At 40.2% G+C, this 18,371-nt stretch overlaps 1 protein-coding gene across 2 annotated transcripts; it reads right to left on the reverse strand.

Annotated features, from left to right (window-relative positions):
• Positions 1–2,866: 2,866 nt before the first annotated feature.
• Positions 2,867–13,069, reverse strand: NPY1R (neuropeptide Y receptor Y1). Of its 2 annotated transcripts, XM_039700308.1 has the most exons (3): positions 12,944–13,069; positions 9,638–10,446; positions 2,867–9,517 (listed from the first exon to the last, which is right to left on the reverse strand). In XM_039700308.1, the coding sequence occupies exons 2-3, from the start codon at positions 10,334–10,336 to the stop codon at positions 9,059–9,061; spliced, it is 1,158 nt and encodes a 385-aa protein (XP_039556242.1). In that variant the 5' UTR covers positions 10,337–10,446; positions 12,944–13,069; the 3' UTR covers positions 2,867–9,058. The 2 variants fall into 2 exon arrangements, with proteins under 2 accessions (XP_039556242.1, XP_039556243.1); XM_039700309.1 differs by lacking the exon at positions 12,944–13,069 and having other exon boundaries at positions 9,638–10,641.
• Positions 13,070–18,371: the final 5,302 nt, after the last annotated feature.

The following is an 18,371-nucleotide window of genomic DNA, read 5'->3' on the forward strand; positions in this document are numbered from 1 at the left end:
TGAACCTGGAAATGACTTTCAGGATCAATGGTTTTCAGGATCTGATGTTCAATAACTGTGAAGGAAGGCTGCATCCAGATCCAATGGATTTATTTATGTCAAGGAGTTTAAGTATTCCCTAACCTGATCCTTGTCACCCAAGGGTATACCTTCCTTGTTATTGCTTTTCCCTCTGGTCTCCAGGTCCTGGGATTTCTGAGGGCTTGTCATACTAATGAAGACAAAGGAAAGAAATAATTAGTACCTCAGCCTCTTCAATGGCCTGTGACACTGGGCCCCTACCCCACTTAGCAGCAGACCCACATATTTTTGCTGCTTGTGTACTTACCACTAATGAAGACAAAGGAAAGAAAGAATTCAGTACCTCAGCCTCTTCAATGTCCTGTGACACTGGGCCCCTACCCCACTTAGCAGCAGACCCACATATTTTTGCTGCTTGTGTACTTACAGAAGCCCATACTGCTGCCTTTCTTGTTGCCTTGTTCCCTCACCAGAGTCAACTACTGTTGAGCTTTGCCCTTCCTAATCCTATCATTGCAACGTCAAGAATTGTTTCTATGCTCCTCTTCTGATACCTATCACTTTGTCCCCCTTCTGTATGCTTGCTTTTTATGGTTGAGTGTTTAGGAGCTCCTTGCTCATCCACACAAGCCTTGTGGTATCATTGCTTAACTTCCAGCTCATTGGGATGGATTGTTCTGGAGCTTTGAAGAGATGATCCTTGAATATCAAACAGCCAGCCTGGTCCCCTCTTCCCTCCATAGCCTTATCCTATAGGACTCTTTCAGGCAGATCCATGAAGAGGCCAAAATCTGCTCTTCTGATGTTCAGGGCTGTGATCTTGCTGCTTGCCTTGCTCCATTCTTTTAGGAGTACCTAGGAGTCCTAGGAGCTCCTTGCTCATCCACACAGGCCTTGTGGTATCATTGCTTAACTTCCACCTCATTGGGATGGATTGTTCTGGAGCTTTGAAGAGATGATCCTTGAATATCAAACAGCCAGCCTGGTCCCCTCTTCCCTCCATAGCCTTATCCTATAGGACTCTTTCAGGCAGATCCATGAAGAGGCCAAAATCTGCTCTTCTGATGTTCAGGGCTGTGATCTTGCTGCTTGCCTTGCTCCATTCTTTTAGGAGTATAAACTCCACTGTCACTGAAGCCAATACTGCCTTCAGTTGTCACATCCCTGACAAACTCTTCCTTATTTACAAGTGTGAGGTATATCAGTTCTTCTCACTGATTTCTGTGTCATCTCTATCAGGAAATTTCCATCAGTGCTTTCCAGGAACTTCCTGGATTTCTAAATGCCCTGCAGTTTTATCAGGGAGGTTAAAGTCCACCACAAGGATGAGGTCTAACATGGTCTAAACATAAGAACTGCTAAAGGTTAAAGGTTTTATGTAAATTGATAAAATTCACTTCAAGTCAGAATGTTAATGTGCTTCTATAAATGATAGTAAACATATATATCTATGTTCTACTGTGTAGAATTTAAGATGCTAACACCTACAATGTGAAATTACCTGCTCAAAAGAACAACCTTATTTAAATAACAGGTACTTAGTTTATTCAATATCATTTCACTCTCACAAAGCTTCAGCAAATCTGTCAGGACTGAGTGAAACTCGTCAAGGAATTCAAAAGCCAAGGTATTTAATTTCCTTATGTTACCTTAATCCTAGGCAAGATAAAATCTATTAGTCTAAAAAACCAATCTGAGAGCTTCAGAGATTAATCTCATCTACCTGCCTCATCCATGCCACAAACTTCTGGACAATATCACAGATGTTTCTGCAGCATTTGACTAATATGAATGAGACCAGGCTCAGGCTTTATGATTTCATGAAGTAACTTGGTTATCTGAATGTATAAATTCCACTACAAAAATCATTAATATTTGAATTCAAGTTTCTGTATGTTGACTTAAATGTGCCCTTATCTAATTCTGAAGACACTTGTTTTTAAGCAATGGCTTGCAGTGGTTTTATTAAGACTGCTTATGTTCCTGCTTAAGGTGCACCTCTACCAGGTAAATGCACAGCCTGTGCTGCAGGCTGAGATTCCTTCTTGCCTGAAGTGAATTTCAGATGTAAACTAACTTATGCTGCCTGGCTGTTAGTGATTTTTCTTTTTTTTTTTTGAATATATATAAGGTGAAAAAAGCAGGAGTAGTAGTCATCATCATCATCATCATCATCATCATCATCATCATCATCATCATCAAAAGAAAAGCCCACACTTTGGCTAGTGATGAATTGCTAGTACTCGCTTCAATTTTCTGTGAAGCAAATTGGTTTAAATCAGTAAGCCAGGCAGCTCAGCGGACACATTTAACTTGTAATTGTGTCAAGAAAATATATCAGAATAAAACTCACAGAAGAACTTGAGGATTACCATACTGTAAGAAGCAGCTGAAGATGACTTTTTAATTTTTCCCTTGGACTTGTAGATGTTCAGACATGTATTGCATCTTAGTATCACTTAAAAGTACTTCACCCAAAGCTGACTGAAGTCAATGAGAGCCTTTTCATTAACCCCTCCAGTGTTTTAGGTGAGGCTTTAAGGCTTTTACTTCAGCACCCGTCTAACTACAGACATATCAGCATGGTGACTGACATCCAGGTGATGGCCACTGTGCTCAAACTGATAATAAGTCAAAGCTTAGATGAAGAGCCTCAAACTTTACAGTCATAATAATAATGGAAATAAAAATCAGAGAAGGTAATCCAGTCCTCTCCCTTATATTTCTTAATTACACAACTTTCACTAGTCTTCAAGAGAAAAAAGTGAAGACTTTTCCATATATATCTTCAAGTATAGTAGAAACAATGAGAAGCTTATAGGCAAGTGAGAAGCTGTAAGGCTAAGTAAGGATACAAAGTGGGTTACCCAGTGTCTCCTCTCGCCAAATGTCTCTGGTGTCTGATCACCAAGAGAAAGTTTACTCTAAATGTGCAAGCTGACATTTAGGTTACACAAATTAAAATTATAAAAACAGCTTTAAATGAAAGGAGCTGAATAACAGCATGCAACAACTACATTTTCCACTTCTCTATTGCCTGAAACATGTTCACATTGCCAGTCACATTTCTACAAGCCCTACATGGCCTCTCACCCATGTGTTCAAGCACACATTGAACAGGATCTTTCAAGGACATGTTTTCACAGACAGCTTTTATTAAGAAACAACATAAACAGCATAATAAAAACTTGGGAGACTTTCATAGCTTGGGAGAGGCTGGGGCAGGAGGGAAGATTGCAAAGGGAAAAACAGCAGCACAGTATCAGAGTGGATATGAGCCAAGAGAGACAAGGAGGGCTTTGTTGATCAGGTTACTCCTCCTGCCATAAACAAACCTTCTCCATGTTGTGCAGAAGAAGCAAATGGACTCATGTGCAGTAGGTGGGTGCAACGAAAAGCTGTTATTTTTCAATTGTGCCAAAACCATTTCATTTCCTTTGTTTCAAAAAGCAATTCAGATTAATCTAAGGTAAAGAGTATTAAAAATATATATTTTCAGAATAATTTATAAAGGTCCATATTCTTTTTCTGGAAATGGGAGCAGAGAACCTGTTTATCATATATACTTCTTTGACCACCACTTTGCTCAAAAAAACCATTTACCTGTCAGACTGTTGGCCTCCCAAAATAAATATATATCTGATTCTCCCTTTGAGTCTTTTTGTGTCTGACATCAAGGCATCAAGACTTCATCCAGATCTTCTGTTTTTTGTCTCTCTTCCAAACTCCATTTCCCTTTATATGTGAAATGTTGCATAATTTGTAGCAAGCTAGTTAACCATGCAGAGCATCTCCTGTGCAGCACTTTCAAACATGTTTTCACCTGGGACAAATTCTTGTAACTAAGCCTGACCTATGATAAATAATCAGATCATCAATTCAGATATTTGGAAAACCCAAGACAGTGTGTGCTGTCAGTTTTGCTGCAGTGAGCTGGATGTTCTGTATGGACATGCTTCCTACACAGGCTTTGTAAATTATATCCTTCTAAATTTTGAGAAACTTGCCTATGAGACACTTTCCGGAAGATCATTTTAATGAAAGAAACTATTTAAAGCACTGTCCTGAATAGAACTGAATTTTATCATATACTCAGGCACTTTACAAAATCAGAGAACAAATTTCTGCAGCTTCCTCAGAAAGCAGCTAGCAAGGGGATGAAATACAAAGTGAGAGCAGAAGCTCCATGGAAGATGGAGGAAGGGAGGCAGTAGTCACCAGGCTCAGTGCTGCCCTGGAAGATGCCAGTCCTGCCACTTAGCAGCTGTATAGACAACTGAGGGAAAGACATTTTGGAAATGCATAGCACCAGAGTAGTGTAGGTGTGAGTGTCTTGGAGACTAGGAAAGAAAGCTGAAGTTAGTCCTTGTGAATGCACTCCTGAATATTTGAAATATCGACTTCGATCAGACCATTAACACTGTTATGCATGGGCAGAAATACTGAATAGAAGTCATTTCTGACCACAGGTTAATTAAAGTATAAGAGCCAAAGCTGATCACATTTGTTCATCTTGTATGTTTTATACTCAAGCATTTGAAATTCTGCAAAACCTGTATAGAAGAATTTTCTTTCATGTCAACTTTAGTAATGACTTGGCTAATTAGTAATAACTCAGGGAAGCAGATACCACATATTAAAAAACACAAGAATGAAGAGGATATGGTAGATCTCGGAGCTGTATATATACCCTTCAACTGAGAAATTACTGTCAACAAAATTTATCATTTGGTTATAATTATTATTCCTCTTCCCTTTCCACTCAACTGAATTAATTTAATCTGTTGCATACAGAGATGTTATTTAAGCTACTGTTTTGTAAGCTTTAAAAATAAGAAGAGAAGATAGAAAATCTCCTTATTGTCTTCATTCTCTCTGCACTGCTTTGGTAAATTATTTGATATAAAGTAGGAAGGAAAGCATTAAACTGAAGTATTATGAAGCCCAGAAAAAAAATCCAGAGAAGAATCCAGAAGAAAAAAAAAAAGCCAAACAACTATATGCCATTAACTTATTTCTGTAAAAAGCTAATATCCAAAAATACATTTTTAAGAAAGAGTGTGAGCTTCCAGCTAGCAATTCTGTTTTATTTAGTAGAAAGCCTAGGCAAATGGTGAACTTTGAGAAAGCTCTCAGTTTTTTGATCTGAGGATGTTTCTATGAGGTCAAAATGAGAATTTGATATACAGGCCTGGATTGAAACATATACTGATTTACAGTCTGAATATGAATCAGCATAAAATTTTCCCTTTAGGATCCATTAATAATAGCTGGTACTGTAGTGCAAGACCACAGAGTCAGAATATATGAGCCCTTAGCCATTCACACCTTCATCAGTGATGAGATGCAGTCAGCAGCAGCTCAAGCCCCTCAGGGGTTCTGTCATGTTGATTTCTTTTCCTGCTTTAAATCTTTTCTCTTTATGTGGTCATAATGACAGGGTAGATTATATACATATAGATATATATTTTTAAATTTCCAGTCATCTCTTAGCCTACCAAATGCAGGTTTTATTGTCAATTAATCACTTCCTTTCTTATTATCCTTTTTTAATGTTGACGTGAAAGTCATCAGTTACTGTACATAGTAACAATGACACAACCTTTTTTTTTTTAATAGCAAAATGGGAACACAGACGTATTTATTAACATTACATACAAATATGCTGGTTTATTTAGATTATGCAGAAATGTTATGCAGAAATGTTTGTGGTTGATCAAAGTGACGCTTAAGATGCTAAAATAACTGACAAATGAAGCAAATACTGATGCTTATTAAATAGTTACATTTGTCATTTAAGGCTGGAGATTTGACATGAAATGTATGACACATAAATAATAAGATACATTATAGATCACTCACTGTTCTGTTTTTCTGTCAGTAAAACTTTTCTACAAGTCTGAAAGAATAAAAGGGATCTTCAGGCTTTTGAGACAGGAATCAACATGTGCTGAAGTGTAGGACGTTTGACAAAACAGCACATAGAAGAAATAAATATCAATCCAGAATGATTGAAAAATTATAGTGAAACACGAACCCTGTCAGCTTATCCTGTAAGAAATTTAGCATATAGAGGAGAAGCCATGCTGGAGCTCTGAAAATGAAAAAGAGGATCAGTACTGTAGCTGGCAGTTGGGAGGGGAAAGCTTTGGAGAACTCCAGCATCAAGTCATGAAACCAAAGACAAAAATACTGCTCTCAGTAGATCTGAGCAACACCCTGCAGATGTTAGGTCAGCACCTCAGAGAGACTACTTTTATCTCTGTCCTCATAACAAATCCCTCAGAAGAGCCATGATTTTGCCTCTGAAATTCTCCAAATGCATTTTCCTGCAGAAGAGTCCTTACATTGTGTTCATTTCCACTGTCATTACAGGCTGTGTGCTCTGTGCTATTTGTGTGGCAAAGCACCAACCTGCGTCCTCAGCAGAGGCTCAGAAAGGCTTCTTGCAGGGAAGTGAGGAAACATAAGAAGCCTGATCCCAGGACAGCAGTGCAGAGGGAAAACAGCTCCTGAGCTCAACAAGGATGAGCGGGAAGAATGCTCCCATTTACATTTCACCCTGTTGATCAGGTGCTGGGGGCAAAAAAAACCTGACATGCATTCTCAGGAGATAGTGTGACACACTGTCAGATGGGCTGTGTGATTTGAGGCTGTACCTCAAACAAAGAAATGTTGACATAGGAAGAATTATGTTGCTATCCCACTGGAGACCTCCAAATCTTAGGACACACCTGGTTCAGGTCCCTGAGCACCAGCAGGCTCCTCTAAGCTTCCTCTACACCTGCTCTGTATAAGCACCTAATTCAGCTTGGTCAAAAAATTTCCAGCAAACTAAGTGGAAAGTTTCTTAACTGAGTGAATTTTCTTTTTGCACTACATTGAAAGAAAGGGCTTAAAAAAAAAAAAAGAGGAAAAAAGCCATAAAATTCACAGTGACTTTTTGTAATGGGAAAACCCCACTGTGACAATCTTAATTAAAAAAAAAAAAACCAAAACCAACCCCGTGGCTGTTTTTGTACATTGTATCTCATTGTGAAAATATGCATCCTTTGAAATATGAAAATTGTTGCAAAGTGAGAGAGAAATAATTTTGGGAAACCCCTTCAAGTTATTAACGGCACATTCCATGGAGAAGCACAAAGAAAAAGGAAATCTCATAAAATACAAAAGGCCAAAGCTCTGAAAGAACCTTTTGTCTTATAATTAATTTTCTACATTCTGCCTCTGTTCTCAAGCACAGAAAACTCCTTCTAAATTAAATTATCTTCCAGTAGAGAAATACATGGAATTATGATGCACAAGAACACATTGCTACTTTAATATTCTACACTATTTATAAGACAGCACAAGGCACAGTGTTTCACTTTTAAATACTGGCAATCCAAATAATTTTAATTTCTTAGGTATTTATCTATGTCAAATTTAGAACATATGAAATTTACCATAACACTCTGAGATATTTTTGCTTAGAAATATATCACATCAGATTTCCATTTATGTTGCATTTGCATTTATATCCATTTTGAAGACTGTCTTGTCTGCCAGAATGATTTAAATTGACCTTGCTGAAAGAAAGTAGGGTCTATATTGTATTTTTAAAAGCTGATTATTCAAAAAGACATTGATGATATAGCAAAGTACACTGTATGACACAGAACCTCAGCTGGCTGGTGTTGTAATTTCATTTACAGCAGTCAAGTTATATGGTTTCCCTCAACTGGGATCTAGCCACGAATATTTTGTTTAATTCGAGGATATATATTTTAAGCAGTAAAAGAGGTCTATTGTGTATATTTGGGAAATGTTTCCACACTTCAACCAACTGGGGGAACTGTGAGTTTGGAAGCTAAACATACCAATTATACCCAACCTATATTCACACCCTTCTTTTAAATTTTGCAGGTCTTGATTAAACCATCCTTTGCCTTGGAAATTGTCCAGGTTTATGCCATTGCACATGAACACAAAGTATTGTGAGGCTATACATCATTTATATAGATCAACACTAATTATTATGAAAATACTCAGGTAACTCAATCTTACTTTTTTAATATCAGACCTGAATTTCTCTGTCACCTGTGAGGATGGAATTGCAGCTTGTCCAGACAGCAAACAGTCCCATCTCCCTCTAGATTCTGGACATAGGTCTCAAGAAGAACTTAGATGGTTCACAGGCTTGGAACAGATGGTGCTTTTCATCCCAGTAACAGTAACTCCTGTCACTGATGCCAGATAAAAATGGAGTTTGGATTTTTTAAATTAAAAAGCCTGTGTTATTAAAACCAGCTGTAATCATTTGGGACTGAAGCCCCATTTATGTTTTCATTTGCTGTGCTGAAGCATCAGTTATCCCATTGTGCTCTGTGGAATTGCTGTAGGGTTTTATTCTTGTAAATGAGAACAGAATTTCTTTCTTAATCCTGTCTTTGAAACTAACTGATTACAGCCCAAATTGCCTCTTTGAATGAGACAACTGTATGTCCCCATTTAAACATACTCTATAGGTTTCACATAATTATTTTTTTGCAAACCTACACTAACTTTACAGGATTTTAACGTCGATCAAAAGATTTTTTAAAAAAATCCTCTTCAAATCAAAATTTCCTAATTTTATTTTTTGGTGGATATCGTCTGTAATGACAGTGCCCCTGTGGTTCATATTGTTTCTAATGGTCTTAAATGGACACTCCTCAAACCTACTCCTTTGAAAAAAAATCAATAAGTAAACCTTTGTGCTGAAGCACAGAACTGTACAAAGAAAACAGAACAAAAACAGCTGATGAAAACCATAGGTAGCAGCAGGTCTGACTATGTCTTAAAATAAAATTCAGATATAACTTCTGTGAACATTAAAGCAATAAAAGGGACAAAAATGCACAGTGCATAATTTCAAAGTGACAACAATCAAAGTTCCTTGGAAAAGGAAGAAAAACATTACCCTTTTTGTACTTGTTATATAATTGTGCTTGTCCTTGGACACACTTCACCTTCAATCACACTTCTTGCAGTTTGGTGTTGAATTTCTATTACTTCTTTATATTTTTTCATCGTCATCACTATTTATTTTTTTAAATGTGATGGGGCTTGCCTGCCTTAAAGAGGTTTTTGAAACATCTGTGTGCATGGTGGACATGGCTATAGTCTCATAATCCTCCTCACGGGAGTGGAAGTGACAAAAATGAAAAAAAAACTGCAGGTCCCTTTGAAAGTTCTTATTGAGAAACCCGTAGAAGATGGGATTCACACAGGTGGAGATCATGGCAGTGAGGTGGCAAATCAGGAACAACAGGTTGTGGCTGCAGGTAGCAACAGGCAGAATTTCATGATTCCAATCAAACACGATATTGAAGATGGTGAGAGGCAGCCAGCAAACTGCAAATGCAACCACTATTGATATCAGCATGATGTTGATCCTTTTGGTTTCAGAGGATCTGTACTTACTGTCTCTCATCTTGTCCATCATGTTGTTCCTTTTTTTTAACCGTATGTATATCTGCAGGAGATTCAACAAAGAGAAACACATGGGATAAATTAACCTGCCACTGTCATCTTTGCAAGCATAAACAAACATCAGGTAGAACGAAGTACATATTGCAAGAGGATTCTGTCTTACCTTCAGGTAGCAAATAAATATAAAACAAAGTGGTCCAAAGTACTGAATCACCAAAAGCGTTGTTGTATAAGAAAGCCTGGCAGTGTCCCAGGGGAACAGGTCCAAGCACACATATTTGTCCTTATATTCATCAAATGTTACATTTCTGAAGGGCTCATCTGTTAATACGTGGTAGATCAGGAAAGGCAAGGAGGAAGCTGTGGCTAAAATCCATATGGCAGCAATCCCCATGTAGGCATGTCTGTTGTTCGGCCTCCAGCCGCGGGGGTTGATGATCAGCTGATGGCGCTCAATAGCAATGAGGACTAAAGAAAAGACCGAGACGGTGATGGAGGCACACTGCACAAAAGGGTTCAACTTGCACATGGCCTCCCCAAAAATCCAGTGGTCCATTAAAGTGTACACAAAGGTAAAGGGAAGACACATGATGGTCACTAGGAGATCAGAAAAGGACAGGTTGACAATGAGGATGTTGGTAACATTGCGCATCTCCTTTTGTTTTAAAATAATGACAATCAAGGCCAGATTCCCAGAGACTCCCAGAATTATCACAGTCCCATAAGCCAAGGCCAAAGTGAAGACCATGGCCAAAGGCACATGGCAATCTTCGTCCTCAAACTGCAAGATCTGCGAATTCATCTCCGAAAAGTTCAGGTGACCGGAAATATTCCCGGGTGGGGCGAGCACCGAGGTGTTCATGCTGTTTCCACCTCGCCGCCGCGCTCATCCAGCCGCTGCGAGCCTGCAGGCGGGCCCGGCAGCGGAGCCCGGGCCGAGCCGCTCCTCAGCGCCGCATGTCCCCCGCAGCCCTGCGGAGGAGGGAAGCAGCAGGGCCCGTCACCGCCGTGTCCCGCGGCAGCGCCCGCCGCTCCCGCCGCGCTCCCTGGGGAGGCAGCCGGCAGGAGCGGGGCGCAGCGCGGCCAGCGGGACACCAGCCCTGCCCGCACGACACAGCGAGCCAAGAAGCAATTTCAGCCCTCCACCAGCGCAGCCTCCACTTTGTGTTTTACGTCTCCTTTTCACAAGTTTAATCTGCAAACGTCTGCTTTCTTAAACTGCTCTAAATGAAATTATATCCAAGCATCACATGAGGAGGAGGGGAAAGCCCATCTGACTAATGTGACGGGTGGAAAAATGACTCAATTGCTGCTTTTTTTTTTTTTTTTCTTTTTTCCCGAAACACGTACACTTGATGTTGAGCGGCCAAGTGCTCTCACCAGCGCTGGCACTGAGTGAAAGGTAAATCAGGAACTCTGAACACCTTAATCTTAGCTAGCAGGGCTGTGCAGCAAAGAAAGAAGAATAAAAAGACAAAAGACAAAACTCGGCAAATTTTAAACGCTGCAGAAATTTTTTTTAACCATGCAAGGGAAATAGGCGTGCTTAAATAACCACCCCTTTGCAAGGCCTTGGATCTTAAAAATCTGAAAATTAAGCATATGTGTTCAGAAGGCAAATTAAAAAATTAAATCAAATGAATTCATAAACAATTATAGAACAATTAATTGATAACCTGACACACCTTTACTTCAACTTGCCATTAGTGCCGTTGAATCTGGGCATCATTAGTGGCACTGCAGTCCACACTTAATCTGGAACTTTCTGTCTGCCCACTCCTGTGATCCTGTGAGCTAAATTTATTGCTCACTTAACCTTAGGTTATGGTAATGGAAGTAATGCCACTTAAAATTCACACAAGTGGGTTTCGAATGTGACTTCATATGGCATTTATCAGAAAAACATTGCCGTAAAAACATTGTCCACTAAAATGTACTTCAATAGAAGTTACCCTGAACAGGTGAGCTTTTGTTCTTAAATGACACTCAATATAAATCTCTGTACTATGTAAGTTTCTGGAGAAGAATCGTCTTTGCTTCTTACTGGTGACAGACACCCTTTTAACCAGCCACATGCCGGACACCAGAGCTGGGGCTGCCTCCTCCCCAGGGCAATGTGTGAGGGCTGGGCTCACAGCTGCAGCCCCTCCTGGGGGTCAGCCAAAGGGTGACCAAGCCAATGCCATGCCTTGCTGCTGCTGTCAGAGCTAACCCTGCTGGCTTTTCTGGCTCTTTCAATCAGCACAAGGCTGCATGAAACTGTGACAGGCAATGTAGCTTGGCTCTGAGTGATATTTCACTGTGAGAGTTAACAGCAGTGATTTCAGACAAAAGGCTTCTCTGTCTGTTTGACTACTCTGATTTTTAAGCTATCTAGGTATGCACATGAGTATTACCTCTCAGACCTTCTGCTAACTAAATTTGTCAGATCCCATAGTCCACCTGTTTTAGGGTCTAATAAAGAAATTTCCACCCCCAAGATTCCTTGAAGCATCACTTCTGTCATAGCCAGAAGTGCTTTACCCAAATGGAAAGTGTGTGGCTGATGTGGAGAACCAGGGCTCCTCAATTCCCGCAGTGTAACTTTATCATAGTCTGAAAAGCACCACCTGGATTTAATCATGAACTCCACCATCACTTCTATGGCACGAGGTGAGCACTCCAGCCCTGTGACTTGATAGAATGATGCAAAAGCAAGCAAGGAGCAATGTCCTGCAAGGAGGGAACTGGGCAGGTTCTTTCACCAACCAGTACCAAACTGCCCCCAGCAATAACGTATCTAGGGTTTCATGCTCTTGGTTTTTCTACTCCCTTAGCCAAGCTCTGTTCTTGCTTATTTATTAAATATCAAACTCCAAACCAGAAAATGCTACTGCTCCTTCTTCCCTCATCTCTCCCATAGCAGAGATGCAACCTCTCTGATGTGGGCAAGAGTGTACCTAGGAACCAGCCCACTGCTGTCAAGTGACAAGGAGTCCTTCTTTCCTGTCCTTCTGCAAAATGGACCAGACAACAGAGGGGCATGAAGTTCAATCTCCCAGACAGCTGCACTGTTCCTTATCTCCTGAACCCCCAGCTCCCAAGTCAGGAAGGACATCCCTCCCCACTCTGAGTGGTGGCTTGGCGTGGGGAAAGCCCATAGCTCTGCAGACCCCTCTGGGTGATTGCACAGTCTCCCCTAGCAAGCACACCCTCCCGAATCTCCGTGAGAGATTTTGGTCAAAAGTTTAGCACCAGCAGACAAAACGGGTGAAATAATGTGCTGTGAGGTGAATGGAAATGCACAGTAAAACTATTGGAGCTGTTAAAAAGCAAGAGCAAAATGCTGTCAGCCCAAGCTGAAGGTTCACCCAGCTGTTCGGAAGTTCTGCCTGGATTTTATCACTTGCACCTAAGACAGCAAACAAGCACCAGCCTAACTGGCACAACCACCCAGAGTCATGGAAAAGCAACCACGGGGGAAACTCACCTTGCAACTGCTCTGCCCGTCTTTGGTCTGCTCAGGGGCTGGCCCAGGAGGCTGGATGGAGAAGGAGCAGGGAGAGGAGAAGGATCCTTTGGTATTTCTCCAGTCAGATCCTAAAGATTGGTGAGGAAGGCTGGAGACTCCCCCTTAAAGCCGAACTCCACCTTACCCCAGTATCACATGATGGTGCTCTACGGAGTAGATCCTGAAAATCACACTGCAAGCACATCACCTTTAAACTGCACATCTGGGGGTGGGTTGCCTAGTAATTCCGAAAGAAATGCAATTAAATATTGAAACAAAAGAGGGGGGCTGGGGGTAGAGCGCTGGGAAAAGCTCAGGAAGGGAGACAGTTTCAAATCGGTCTGCCTGCTTCATTTTGCCTGCAAGTTATTGCCATCTTGTGGCCAAACTAAAGAAGAAATAGAAACTGGAAATAGAAACTATTAGAAAGGAGACGAGGAAGCGGTTTTCAGCATAAAGAGCAAGTTACAAAGTTTGGGTTTGGCTTTTTAAACCAGTAGAGCTAGCTTCTGCTCTGCTTTTATCATCAGCAGCAATGACTGAACCAATAAGAAATGTCAGGTTCCTGAAGCATCTTGCTGTCTTACTCACAAAAAGCACTGCCCTGATCTACTTCAGTGAGCATAAAAGACACAGTAAATTGGGAAGGCTGCAAGAAGTTACCCAGATACACGTAAGCAACCATTTGAAAATGCCTTGACAAAACCTGCAGACTGTAATAGGAGTTTGTATTTCTTGGAAAACAGAAGTTTCCTAATTCGTCCAAGGTTCCAGATTGAATTTTCTGGTGTAAGGAGTTGTATGCTCTCACATTCTTACCCTCAGGCATGCACCTATTATGTGGAAACACTGTTGTGTCATTAATAACTCTCAGCTGAGAAACCAGGTTAATGATAGCTAAAAAATTTGTTGCACAGAGTGAACAATTGTGACATTTTTTGTAGAAAAGAACCCAGAATAAGGCTGATGTTTGCACTGTATTTACAGGAGTTCAGCTCAACTGCATTGTAATTGCAGTCCTTAATGTAAGAAAGGCAACTGCAGGCATGCTGCAAGGCTGCTATAAACCAGTAGCCGTGGTGCTGCTGGCATTTTAAGAGCAGCAGCCAGAAGGAAAGTGCAGGCTGTGTATAATGCCTCTCAAGAACTTCAGTCGTATGTAGGTCATTAGCATGTGTGCCTTTGAGCACAGCAAAAGTAGGTACTCTCAGGCAGGGATCCAAGCTGAAGGTCTCATAAAGAGCATATTTCTGTCTGAAGCAGTGACACTCTTGGACATGTACAACTGAGACCTTTCATTGCTTTGGATATGGAATGATATATTCACACTGTCCAACAAAGATATTTTTAAGGGCAATAGATGTATTGCTAGGCAGAGTGAAACCTTTTTTTTTTTTTTTTAAATGCCAGAATGTTCCCACTACTTCCCTGTAATGTTCTTACCCATATGGTCAAGACGGCTATTTAAAAATTAAAATAAGCATTCTGTGATACAAAATTGTTGTACTCTGCCAACAGGTATCCAAGGCAGAAATAAATTTTTAAGACCAGTTCAGAATAAGAGCCCTGAGTTTACATGGCAAGCTGGGGAGCTGCAGGGGTGGCTTTTGTGGCTTTTGTGAGAAGAGTACACCCGAATTGACCAGAACCATTTTCATCTGACTCCAAAATGCACCCACTGGTGGCCAGAGGAGAGATTCCTCCCCACCACTGCCTGTGGTGACAACCATGGTGACACAAGTTGCTCCCTGGCAGCCTCTCCAGGACCAAGGACCATGGTAGGAGCAGATACCCATGCTGTGGTCCATGGAGAGGAGTCCACACAGGAAGAGTCTGTTCCTGAAGGACTGAAACCCAGGGGAAGGACCTGTGCTGGAGCAGGGGAACATCGTGAGGAGGAGCACTGAGCAGGGGAACACTCAGAGGATTGGGAATATACAGCAGTTGGGACACAAGAATGATGCTGAGCTTGGAAAGACAGGCATGTAGGGAGTTGTGAATTTTGCCTTTGTTTCTCACTATCCCATTCTAGATTTGATTTAAATAATGTACCACAGAGACATTCATTTACTAAATGCCAATTTTCCAGAAATGTCTGAATTTTCAGATACGTATGATCTTCGTTCTCCTCCATTTTGTCCTTAGTCATGAGGATCTCCATTTCAGCAGCAAATGAAGTGATTCAGAATAGTTCACTTTTTATGGTTAATACACATAGGAATTTCAAACATTGCATAAACATGGACAAAGCAAACCTCACAATGCCTCTGTTATACCATGCAAATATAATAATTACCTATAAAAGATCAAAAATAGAGCCTACATGTCACTCAGTGACCTGAACTCACAGTGGTAACAACAAATATCCGTAGGATTATTCACACTGCAGACAGATGTAAGATCCGGCTTTGAACAGTGTAGTGGAGCAATGGAGAGCATTGCCTCAGTCCCTGAGTCTCTCAAACACATGTGCTACATACAAGTGTGTCTACATAAATACACACACACACACACACACACACACACATATATATGTGCACACATGCTATAACCCCAGCCTTGCTACAAGCTTTCTGCTTCACCATACCGAGGTGTGTTCACCTCAGATGACTAAATCAGTTGGAGCTATCTATATCAGTCTTCTCTGAAGCATTTCACATACATGTGAGCACTAATACATATGAACACTCAAAAATGATCACTCTTACAAACAGATACTGACTATTTTCAAACTCTCCATTATAACTGTATAAATTACATTTTGTACATCAGATATGCTCCATAGGAAGATCTGGCATTAGCAGGTCCTGGCTATTCTGTGCATCTCCAGTCTCAACACCAAGCTGATTGTCTCTATCTGGAGCTCCAAGCTCACAAAGATGTCAAAAAATTCCTCATAACTCTTACTTTATTGATGATGACTGTCAGGACATGAGAACACTAGAGTACTAAGACAACCATTGTGTTAAAGATTATCCTCTTCCAGGGAATAAATTTTTCAGTGCATCAAAGGCACCCTGGATTGGAAGACTTTGTGTGCATGTGTTTGTTTGTGTGAAGGCATGACATTGCAAAAAGAGAGTAAGTACAATAAACAGAACACAAGTATTTCACTTAAGGAAATTGAACAGCTTGAGTAAAAGATTACAGAAATGCTTTGAAGCAAAAGCATTGAGAAGAAAATGAGATAGTTTTTTAAAAAAAATAGACTAAGGTGTAAATCCATTAAAATTCTTTCTCACTGCAAAACTCAAAAATAGAAAACATATCATAAAATGAGGCTGTCACTTTTATTGCAATGTACCTTTGTGTGTTCAGGCAATGCAATCCCTCCCTAAATTTTAAAATCCAGTAAGTGAAAAAACACCAGGAGGGTAATTTGTATCTTCTGTTCTGTATAAAACAAAGGTCTGAGGTCACCACTATAGAAAAAAATGGAAATACTCTCTGAAGGGTTTTTAAACTTTATTTTTTATTGGTTTTATATTCTAATAATGAACATCAGTGCCATTTAAATACATGCATTTCACCCTACTGTATTCAAAGATAAGGGAACTCATGGTTCTTGGGGCAAAATTCTGTCATCAGTAGACAAAATAGGCCTTTTGCTGTTGAGTATAATTTTAATTGCAGCAAATTCTCTCTTTGGCTAAGAACATGTTTATTCTGACATAGCTGCATCTGACACCAAACATTACAATACTTCATTTGACTGCTGATGTCACAAACAAAAAAAAAAAAGCTGCATGAATGATTATGTGGTTCATCTCTGCTGACAGTCTTGCTGCTACAGTTCCATTTTCAACAATACAGCCAAGCTGACTAGTGCAAATCTATCCTGAACACATGAAATATTGCTTAAAGGCTGCTTGAGCTATAACCTAAATTATGTCCACCTGGCTAAAATACTAAATTATGTTTTCTGCTATGGGCGCCCCACTGTGTCCATTCAGGATTCAAACTCCTATACACTCATACAAAAGCTCTCATCTGAGAGCTTCAGATGAAGTAGAAATAGGCCCCACCCATGAACATCCAGATCAATAACACCAGCCAAAAATTGTCATGAGACGTTAGAAAACAAAACTTACTAATTTCAGGCTCACCCTTGGAAGTATTTTATTAGCTAACCATCAGGTGTCCTGCCTTTCATTGCACAGACATATCAACTGTTGCCACCTTCTCAGAAGTCCAAGGCTTGCTGCTTTATGCAAGCTAAGAATCTGTGGAAGGGATGGACCATATAGAAGCCAGACATTAGTGGTATTTTTAATAGTGTTTTATTAGACTTTTTCTGGGCATGAAGTGGTTGGGTGAAGAATTTTAACTAACACAAATGCTTTATATGTATCTCACAAATTCTCTCAAATTCTGTAGCATCTCTGTCCTACCACTTACACTGTTTTGCCCATGGATAGGTGCTCCATTGGTAGCAGACTTTACAATAACATTAGGCATTGTCTCATGGCAAACTTTGATGATTGACTGCATGCTGCGGAATTGGATACTAGGTGCTTTAGACCTTTGGTTTTGTGGCATTTATCAGTTCTCACAGATTTCCATTAGAGCTTTGAGTCTTCATATCTTCCACAGTTTGCCTTTAGAGGCAAAATTTTCTAAGATATTGGAATGATTCTCCCAAAAGAAAGATTTGGGACTGTGGTAAGAAACATGACAAAACAAATTTGAATTCATATAGACACAGAGTTTTCTCCTGGGTTTTTTGGGGGTTTTTTTGTGTCCTTCTGACTCAGGAGTCCCAGCCTTCTCTCTCTGATGCACCATTTTTTTCCCCAGCTCCTCCAGAGGAAGTATCTTTTATCTTCACCATCTCCTACTTCCTCGAGGACTCCTCTGTGGTTTCAACAACCCTATGGCAGCTGGTTTCTAGGGAACTTGTATTATGATCTGCTGTCACTCCTGATATTTGATATCTGTAGTGGCCATACCTTTTCTATCTCTAGATTATTGATTTCATTATTCATTAGTATTACTGGCAAGACAGAGGTACACAAACAGTGGAAAAGAAAAATTATAATGGTCTGAATAGTAATTGTCTCTGATGTGTGCAAGTATCAGGGATGAAATGTACAGACACAGTTGAAGAAAATGGGATGTTATTTACAGGTCTGTGGGGAATAAAACAAATAATCTCACACCTACTCATACATTACTGGCTGATTAACCCTTTTGAAATAAGACAATCAACACAAAAAGTAGAACATTTTATTCTTAGAGAGAATTGCTTTGAGGAAGGAATACTTGTCTTACTGTCTACTCCTGCTAAGAAGCACATATTTTATGGAGGCTTCCTGGGAAACTGTACTGGGTGACCTTAGAAATGGCATAACATGATGGTAGCTGTTTGTACCTTTATGAAGGTACAATGGCATCCCACATAAATCAC

The sequence above is a fragment of the Passer montanus genome, unplaced genomic scaffold (genome assembly GCF_014805655.1).
Source record: "Passer montanus isolate IOZ18808 unplaced genomic scaffold, ASM1480565v1 scaffold14, whole genome shotgun sequence".
Lineage (NCBI taxonomy): Eukaryota > Metazoa > Chordata > Aves > Passeriformes > Passeridae > Passer > Passer montanus.